The 10,366-nt window shown below is 45.3% G+C and overlaps 1 protein-coding gene across 1 annotated transcript in view; it reads left to right on the top strand.

Annotated features, from left to right (window-relative positions):
* Positions 1-9,425, top strand: part of Lrrn4 (leucine rich repeat neuronal 4) — an 11,590-nt gene extending 2,165 nt beyond the window's left edge. The window contains exons 3-6 of the mRNA XM_015488987.2: positions 5-285; positions 1,666-1,870; positions 4,808-4,945; positions 6,476-9,425. Coding sequence (XP_015344473.1) covers positions 5-285; positions 1,666-1,870; positions 4,808-4,945; positions 6,476-7,673 — 1,822 coding nt within the window. The 3' untranslated portion in view covers positions 7,674-9,425. The remainder of the gene's footprint in view (positions 1-4; positions 286-1,665; positions 1,871-4,807; positions 4,946-6,475) is intronic.
* The last annotated feature ends 941 nt before the right edge of the window (positions 9,426-10,366 follow it).

Here is a 10,366-nt window from a genome sequence, read left to right as displayed (position 1 = left end):
TGCACACGCTGGACCTTAGCTACAATCAACTGGCCGCCCTGCCTCCCTGCGCGGGGTCTGCGCTAAGCAACCTCCGCGTGCTGATCCTTGCCGGGAACCCACTGCAGGCGCTGCAGCCTCGGGCCTTCGCCTGCTTCCCCGCGCTACAGCTCCTCAACCTCTCGGCCTCCGCTCTGGGCCTCGGATTCCAGGATGGCATCACCGACGGAGCGTTCGCTGGGGCGGATGGCGAGCCTCTGGCCGCGCTCGAAACCCTGGATCTCAGCAGCACATACCTAGAGCGAGGTGAGGCCGGGAGCACAGAACTCGGCTATGCACACGCTGCCCGGGACAGGAAGGGTTCCTCTAGGCGTGACCCGAGTGTTTAAGTTCACGGTAGTGGTCAACAATAACACCAGCTACATTTCCCCAGCAGTGGGAACTTTACAATCTCCATTTTAAGTAGGAGGTTACCAAGTCACAGGAAGGTGGAATGGCACAGGTCATTTAATGCTTGGTGCTCCCAAATCGGAGTCCATCATCCATCCAGCCATCCTGGGTCCAGAGCCCAAAGCGTAGTCACTTTTTTTTTTTTTTTTTTTTGGGTACCGATGTACCCAGGGCGCTTAGCGACTAACCCACATCCCCAGTCCTTTTTAAAACACTTTTTTTTTTTTTTTTTTTTTTTTTTTTTTTTTAGAGACAAGTTCTCACTGAGTTGCTTAATTCCTTGCTAAGTTGCTGAGGCTGGCTTTGAACTCGTGATCCTCCTGCCTCAGCCTCCCGAGCTGCTGGGATTACAAACGTGCGCCATCCTGCCCGGCATGGTCACTGTTTTGTATTGCTTCCCAGTATGGTTAGATGAATGCTTGTGGAATGGACACGTTAATGGTCACTTTTTGGGTTCATTGATGTATGAACTTGGCACCAAACGTGCAGTTAATGTGAAGTAACTGATGATCTCAAGATTAATTCATTGATTTTTCTACTCCCTTGGATAACATTGTTTCCGTGAATGTTGAATCATTTGAACAGGACCCAGGCAGGAGGTGAGGAAAATGGTTCTCTTGTGCTTGGTGTTCTTACTTTGATTTGCAAGGTTGGTTTTATTGCTTTTTTTTTTTTTCTTTAAAAAAAAACAAAAAAACAAACAAAAAAAAACTTCATGTGTCTATAACCACCTGTCTGTCAGGGACAAAGAAACAAGAAAAAAACAAGAATGGAAAATACAGAGGAGAAGAAGCACATTCTCCATTTATTGGGAAAGCCACAAAAATTGGCTTCTGGTTCTACTCTGGGCTGATCCCCTCTCCTTACTTACATGCCTCAAAGGTTCCTCACTCCTGGGAGCCATCGCAGTGAAGTCTGGTTATTTTGTGTGCGGAGTTTAATCAGGTGAGGCAGTAGTGGGCTTGGAATGTCCTGGGTACCAGTCTTACTCTGTCCCTTCTCAGCTGTATGGCTTTGGGCCAACAGTTCTCCTAGACAACTTGGGCTAGAAGACAGGAAGGACTGGTCATCCCTGAGGGCCCTTCCAGCTAAAATGGCCATTCTTCTGAGATCCCCCAAATCAATAACTGCACCCATGCTTGTGACTCCTCTTGTCACTTTGTTGTTTCCTTAATGATGGGCTGACCTGAATTTGTGTCTTTTGGGGTAAAGGACAGTGTCCCCTCTGTGTTTCAGTTGAAACTGGGTGGATCAGAGACCTACCGAAGCTCACGTCCCTTTACCTGAGGAAGATGCCCAGGCTGAGGATCCTGGAGGGAGACATTTTCAAGATGACCCCTAACCTCCAGCATCTGGATTGTCAGGCCTCCCCAGCACTTACTTCCGTCCACACACACATCTTTCAAGACACTCCTTGTCTACAGGTCCTTCTGTTCCAGAAGTAAGTGTTTCTAAGACACATCTTAATCACAGAATTGGTTTTTGTTCTATTATATTGTGTTGAATTTTATAGAACAAACTGGATCTTAATCTTTCTCTCCCTGCTCTTCCAAATCTTCTCTGGGGTTTTATTCTTCCTCATCCTTTGGGGCAATTGGGACAGGTCTCAGATGATCCACCCAGCCTAATAACCAGCAATTCAGTCCAGTTCATAGTCATATTAAAGATCCAAACTCTTAGATATACAAGTTTCTTTTCAGTCCAGCTGAGAAATGTGTAGTAGGAAGAGGGGGTGAAAACATCAGGCTGGATGTTTTCTCTACTGGATCCACCTCCTTTCCCACACATCATACAAGTTCAGTCCCTTGCAGGGTTTGAGCAGGTCTGGGAGGGAAGGTCTTGCAGCTAAGATCTGGAGTTGGTGCCCTCTGGCATGGTGGATGTCCAGTGTGTCCCACTTTGGTGCCCAGGAGCAACCACTGATTTGGATGACATTTTTGATTGTTTGTTTGTTTTTGGTACTAGGGATGGAAGCCAGGCACTTTGCCACTGAGCCACATCCCCAGTCCTTTTTATTTTGAGACAGAGTCTTGCTAAATTTCTGAGGCTGGCTTTGAACTTGGAGTCCTCCCACCTCAGCCTCCCAAGCCACTAGGATTATAAGTATGTGCCACTACACCTGGCACAGCCTGGTATTTTTAAGTAAAAGAAGAATAATACCTCCCCACCTGCCTTCCAGAGTCCAGTAGATACTGTTATAAAAATACCAAAGAATTCTGCAAATATCACTGGATGTATTATTGACAAAAATCCCTGGGAAGTTTAGAAGTGGGTCTTGTTAGTTCTGTCTTACCCAACAAAGTCACTAGAGATGGACTAAAAAGCTGAATAGTTATTCAAAGACAGAGCCGTTCACTCCTTCTTTCCTTCATTCATTGAGCACACAACATTATGAGGGAAAACACTGTATGTGTCTGGCTCTAACTCTTTATTTGAACTTGATAAAAATCCAAGAACTGTGTAATGTGCCAGAATATCAACAACATAAAGTTTCTTTTTCTGTAAAACAGAGATATGACAATAGTATTTCACCTTGGGGCTTTTCATGTGTAGAACACTTAATTTCTGGCATATAGTGGGTGTCTTATAGAAATAGCGATGATGATGGCGGTGATGGTGATGGTGGTGATGGCCCCTGTTTTCAAGGAGCTCACAGTTCAATATGTGACCAATAGCAGAAGCACATACCATGTGCTGTGTTATAAAGTAGATGGAAATAACAATTCATCAGACTGGATTGGGAAGAATAGGTATGAAGGTGAATCCAAGCTTGTTTATGTGGGCATGGTTTAAGTTTCAATATAAATGGCACACACTTATAGCTGGCATTCCAGAGGTGATGCCTTTCACCTTCCTGGTGGCCAGAAGTGATAGAGCAGATCTGGGTGGTATGTCATTCCTTACCCAGAACATTAGCATCTGCCCCAGAGTACTAGTAAGAGGAGGCAGGTTCCCAGATAAATGGAAGAAAGGCATCCTTTGATAAGATGGGGCTTTCAGGAAAAGCCCAGCTCATGTTAATGATGAATTCTAACTGAATCCATGTAAAGGATGCAAAATCTATGAGGGCCAGGAGACTTGGAGAGGAAGGAGTTGAGGCCAAATACTCTGTGGGGACTCTAGGGAATAAAGGAAGGAGAACCAAGAATTGATTGCTGTTGCTAATACTATTTGCAAAAAATGACCATGGTAATTCCTCTCATCCCTGTCGGCGTGCCCCAAAAGGTGGTGTCTATTTCTTCACTGCTTGAAGTTGGGTTTGGCTCTGTGATTTGCTTAAGCCAATGGGATATTAGCAAATGTGATGTAAGCATAAACTAGAACACAGTTGAACACAGGCTGGCCCTCTCTTGTTTTGGGGACCCATGTAAAAGTCTTTTACCATGTAAAAGTCTAGGCTGACCTCCTGAGTGATGAGATGCAAGGAGAAAGGTCCTAGCACACACTGTTGAGGCCACATACATGTGGGAACATCCAAGATTCTATGGCCTCAGCCGAGCTGGCCTGGACTACAAGAAGCACCAAGCAAATCCTCAGAATCATGTGAAAGAAAGAAAATATTTATTGGATCAAGCTATTAAGTTTTGGGGCACAGTTCTCTACTTAGCCAGAGCTAACTGATATACTTAAGTGAGGCATCTTTCCTAGGACTGGTGTCGTGTGCCATCACCTATGCTACAGCTGCAGTTGCATCCATTAATAAAGTTCTCATTAAGAAATTTGGGCTGGGGGTATAGCTCAGTGGTAGAGCAATTGCCTAGCATATGAGAGGTCCTAGATTTGATGCCCAGCACTGCAAAGAAAAAAAATAATCTACCAATTATTGTCCCTGGTCTATAATAAAAATATCTACTTATGTATAGAGATTTTCATTCATAAATACCTTCATCATGATATGACCTATTGGCATGAAAGTGTTATCCTTATTTTATATGAGAAATGATATTGACTCCATTAGGTTGGCAAAAAATGAGGTTCAAAATCATCGAATGTTTTATCCAAAGCAATATCCTCTAACCCCTAACAGAATGATTTTTCTATAACACCACCATGCCTTTCTGGGAAACATTTTTTTGGTACCAGGAATTGAACTGAGGGGTACTCGACCTCTGAGCCACATCCCCAGCCCTATTTTGTATTTTATTTAGACACAGGGTCTCATTGAGTTTCTTAGTGCCTTGCTTTTGTTGAAAATGGTTTTGAACTTGTTTTCCTCCTGCCTCAGCCTCCCAAGCCACTGGGATTACAGGCATGAGCCACCACACCCAGCTCTCTGGGGAACTTTTTTAAAGTGTCTGTAAAAGCCTGAGTTAATTGATTTTTTTCTTTTTTTGTGTATGTATATGTGTGTTTGTGTGTTTGTGTGTGTGTTATTCAGTTGCAACTTGAGTTCCTTCCCTCCTTGGACCATGAATTCCTCCCAGGTTCTGTCCATCAACCTCTTCGGCAACCCTCTCACTTGCAGCTGTGAGCTGTCCTGGCTCCTTGTGGATGCAAAGAGAACTATCCTAAGCAGGTAACACACTTACAAAACAAGATGACTGAGGTTACTTCGCCTTCAGGAGGGAAAGTTGTCTCAGCGTGCATCTTTGCTCGTGTGATGATGCTGGGCCTTTGAGCAGCTTTGCACAGAGCATCCCCTCCTCCATTTAGTTACACCAGGGTGGTGGAGGCTCTGTCCCCTTTCCTGCCAGCCAGAAGGGGCAAAGAACATGGAGGAGCTGCCTTGGGAGATTTTATATGGGTCAGGCTGGTAGGTGGTGACCTCGCTTCTGCTCAAAATCTCAGTCAACAGGCCACATCTAACTGCAAGGAAAGTTGGGATTTGTCGTCTAGCCATGTGCCCAGTGGGAAAAGGAGGTGAGTCAGGTGAACAGCTAGCTTGTCTCTGCTAAAGCAAGTGTATGTATTTTTGTCCCATTTTACAGACGAGGGAAATGGGACCCAAACAAATGAGGTACTTGCTTAAATTCATGCAGCCACTGGATGGAGAAGTCAGGTTCTATCTTCCTCCAAAACTTGACTCTCAACCACCAGACCCTGCTGAATCTCCAAGATGGAGTCTGGCTTCCTGCTCCTGGGCCATTTAACTCAAGGCCTGTAGGCTTTCAGAGCTGTCTTGCAGGACAGCAAAAAAAGAATTCTTATGCAAGTTTTGGCTGGAAGAGCTGTTTTTGCAGTGAGGGAGCCACACCCAGGCTGGTGCCAGGAGAAGATGGGGACTGGGGCACTAGAAATATCCCCCATGATGAGTACTCTCCAACCTCCACCAGCCAACTGCTCCTATTTGGGAAACAATCCTCCCATCTGCAGGATTCTTTTCTACCTCCCACCCAAGCGCAGCTGCAATGTGAGACATAATCTGTACTCCTGTTCCCCAGGTTGCTTCCCAACATAGGTGCCCAGGCCCTCTGCCATCCAGGGTTTCTTGCTATGGCATTGATGAAGGAGTTGAGAGTTCAGGCTGGAGCTAGAGTGTGGCTTCCTACCACCTCCTACTATTGATTTGGTGGTCACTTAATCTCTCTGTACCTCTACTGCCTTAACTAGAAAATGGGTATAATGGTGCCTACCTCATAAGATAGCATAGACTAAATTAGTTTAAAGTGTGAAGGATAGAATCCAGCACATGGCAGCACTCAGAAATGTTATCAAGTGTGTGAATATTATCATGAGTACTCACTGCCAGGAAGCGGACAGGTGAGAACAAAATGGCTAACTATCCTTAGAGAGTTGGGATGCCCAGAGTGCTTGCCCCAGGTTAGGTTCTGCCATTGACTAGCCATGGTATTTTGGGCAGTTGGTTCTTCTTTATGAAAATCAGTTTCCCTCTCTGCCCAATGGAAGTGGTGATAGGAGCCTTCTGAATAGATACATTGAGGTTCAGTGAGGCCATGTGTGAGAAGCACATGCCAAGTTAGACGTGTTGGCAAGAGACATGTTGACAAGCCTTGGCAGGACGGGACAAATGCTCTGAGGATTTGACACCCAGCTCACATGCAGCCTCAGAGCCAGGCATCTTCTAATTGGTTGGCTTCCTCTCTAGGGCCAAAGACACTATGTGCATACCAGCTGCTGGATCTGGAGGTCCCTTCTCGGTTCCTCTTCTGCTCTCCCAGCTGCCTGATCTGTGCAGGTCAGACCACAGGACCACCGTCCTGGCTTCAAACCCACCCTCCTTTGACCACTCAGGCTATACACCATCTACACAGGGTCCCTCCACCCAGCCTGCAGGAGGCCAACAGAGCGTCACCAACACCCCCTCCCACCCTGCGGTTTCCCTCTCACAAGCTGCATGGACTCATGGTGATGCTGGGGAGGGGACTGCCCAGTCCAGTGTCAACTCCACGGCAAGTTACTATAACTTCAGTGTTCCACCCAATGCTGCCAGCACAGCTGGGACAAATCATGGAGGAAAACATACTACCAGGATTGTCCTTGAAACTGATGTCTCAGCTGCCTCCACCCCACAGGCCAGCAAACACCGTGGTCCCTTCCCCACCTCAAGGAACCCCGTGCACACATCTCAGACTGATCAGAGGTCACAGGCCACCCCCCAGGTTCCCCAGCCGAGTCCTTCGGAGGGTGGGATTCCAGTCGTCTTGTTGGATGACTATGGTGAAGAGGAAGGGACCAAGGAAGAGGTAAGAGCACCTGAACAGTATGTCGCTTGTGATTACCATCCATGCAAGCACTTGCAGACCCCATGCGCCGAACTGCAGAGGCACTCAGGGTGCAGCTGCCCTGGCCTCAGCCGGGAAGACACTATTCCAGACCCCCCCAGGCTGCAGGGGGTGTCAGAAATGACAGACACATCAGCACTCATCCTCTGGTGTGCCCCCAACTCAGTGGTGCATAGGTACCAGATCCGCTACTTCGCAGAGGGCAAGGCAGAGAACCAGACAGTGGTAGAGAACATCTATGCCACCGCCCGTCAGCACCCTTTGTATGGGCTCTCGCCTGGCACCACATACCGCGTGTGTGTGCTGGCAGCCAACAGGGCTGGCCTGAGCCTGCCTCGGGCCTCAGGCTGGAGGAGGGCATGCACCAACTTCACCACCAAGCCCAGCTACTTGGGCATCTTGGCAGGACTGTGTGCAACCAGCAGTCTTCTGCTTATCAGCACGCTAGTGCTGTCTGTGTGTCTCTGCAGGCGGGGTTGGACGTCACACAGGCAGTGCTACGACACACACTTGGTGGCCTTCAAAAACCCAGTGATGGCTGAAAGCGTAGCTCAGTGGTAGAGCACTTGCCTCGTGTGTACCAGGCCCTGGGTTCGATCCCCATTACCAAAACCAAACAACCAGCCTTTGGTTATCTGCTGGAGCTCCAGATCCTCAATTAGCCCAGCTTCCTTCTAATCAAACTCCATCTGTGTGCAGAAGAAAATACAGAGGACTAAACAAAGGACAACAGAACAGTGGCCCAGTGGGCTCCAATTCCATGAAGCCAGCATGCCCGGGGCACACAGGGAACTTGCCATACTGTTTTTTAGCTCAAGGAACAACTGCTTTCCCCTCCTTCTACTTTGCTCAGAAACCTGGTAAATGTCAGAACACTCTCATTGGCACCTGCCATTCTTTTGTGTGGTCTCATTGGGTTTTCAGCAGTTAAGTGTTCCTCAGTATCCAGTAGAATAATATATGGAAGTTGGAAGAGAGAAAAACAGAAATTACATAACCCAATGTCTTCTGTCATATGGGAAATGACTTCCTTGGGTCTTCTTAGCCAAAGTCCCCTTACGGTCAACCTTTGGCTAAGGCACAATTAATGAGCTGTATTATTCAAGGACTCAACTCCAGTGGATTCTTAATCTGAGAACTGGCAGCCAGGGAAAAGAGCTACTGTGGTTTCCTGAAGGCCTTCTGGGTTTATTAGTTGCATTGCAAAAAAATGTCCTTACTGCCTTACAGTTAAAACTGGTCTTCTGGGAACATCTCTGAAATGCAGGAAAAGGCTCTTAGCTTAAAAGTCAGCACTTACTGCATTTCACCCAAGTCTAAGTGGACAACGTTACTATAAATTCCTATTTAAGGAAGAATAAGCTTACTTTTACAAACTTTGTTTAGATCTAGAAAAGAAATGGGCAAAAGAGAACCTCTAAGCTCTGGCCAGAAGCCAAAGCATCTCTCAATTATATCAATGTCTTATGATTTGTGTCTTTGTGTAGGATGCATCTACTCTTTCATTTATGACAAACTTAGGGGGGGAAAGTGATTCTATGAAATTATAACTGGGGCCTTTATTTCTAGATTTTGACATTCTGTATTAGCATTAATCTTCTGTGGCTGCCATATTACCAGAAACTAAATGGCTCAAAACAGCAGAAATTTACTTTTTATAGTTCAGACCAGAAACCCCAAATCAAGTTAGCAGGGTTGGTTCCTCCTCTTGAAGGTTCTGATGGAACCTTTGCTTCTTTTTCCCTTCACTTCTGATGGTTGGTGGCAATCCTTGGTGCTCCTTAGCTTGTAAGATATTATTTCCATCATCTCATGACATTGTGTCCAAATTTCCCTTTTCCTGTAGACATTAGTCATTTATTAAGGCCCACTGTAATCCAGTATGACCTCATCCTGACCTGATTAAATCTGCAAAGACCCTATTTCCAAACAAGGTCAATTCACAGGTACTCTTAAGGACTTGACCATATCTTCTGGGGGGCATGATTTACTCCATAACAGCAATTTTTTTCTTTTCTAAGAAAAAGCCATTTGAATCCTATATATTTCGTTCCCAAAACATTCTGCAGAAGCTAAAGCATATCAAATTTTGAACTGAATAACTGAACACTATATATTTCTAGGTGTTTGAAATTTTGAGTTTCCTGAAATTCTTGTGTATCTCTAACTTCATCACATATGCAACCAAGAGAATTAGACTGATTTAAAAGATGTCTCCCAGCTCCTACTTCAAAACTGCAAAAAAAGCCAAAAATGTGACAAATTAATGTAAAATCTTGACATGTAATTAAACGATCCCAATGTTTTTACTAATATTGTCTATTCGGTGAAGACTTCAACTTTGTGTATTTTGAGTCTATATGCACACGTACTTGAATATGCCTAATTTACTACAATTGCAATGTTTTATAAAATGGCAGAATTTATAACAATCCAGGCTCCAAGAATCTGAGGAGACTTGGACCATTTTTTCTAATGGTAGATGTGGAAAAAGTATATGGAACAGAGCCAGATTGATCTTAATCTCAACATGATTATGGATCCAACTCATGTCACCCCAAATAGCAACACTAAAATGTAAATAAGTGTTAACAATGTATGAAATCCTAAATTTCCCCATAACTACAAGTCTCCTTTTTAAAAAAATATATATTTTTCTGTGCTCACACCTGGCTAGCGCTGAGATGCCCTCTGCGTACTTCTTGGATGGTCTTGTCAGTGGGATTCCCACCTCCAGCCTATGAGAGGGCGAACAGCCAGCTCCACGCCAATCTTCTTTTCCTTCTTACCTGCCTCCATGTAAGATCCAGTGGTGGCAGTGTTTCTGACTGCAGGCTTCAGAAAGCTCCAAGCCTAGAGTGGTTAAGCTGCTTATATGACAACAGGAAAGCCAGGACCAGCAAGCAAGAGGGGGCACACTGAGGCACAATGCTAAAAAGGCACAAGCTTTACTTCTAACTTCCCATTTTAACTTAAAGTAGATCAACAGGCTGTGGACTGGATAATCTCACAGTATGATCTCATGTTCTACTTGGGTTAAAACCAGGAACAACGGGCAGCAACAGACCTCCACTATTAATAGGAACCAACCAGCACCAGCTAGTCTTCTCCTCCCCGACTTGTACTCCCCACTCTCTTCAACATGATAGTGTAGCAATAAGGTCTTTTATATTAGATGGTCCCAAATCAATGACTTTTACAATTAAGTACAACTGAAAATGGACTTCATGAATCAGAAAACTTACATAATGGGA

Source organism: Marmota marmota, unplaced genomic scaffold (genome assembly GCF_001458135.2).
Source record: "Marmota marmota marmota unplaced genomic scaffold, marMar, whole genome shotgun sequence".
Classification (NCBI taxonomy): domain Eukaryota; kingdom Metazoa; phylum Chordata; class Mammalia; order Rodentia; family Sciuridae; genus Marmota; species Marmota marmota.
Note: the sequence above shows the minus strand (reverse complement) of the source record. Positions and strands in the feature narration are given on the sequence as shown.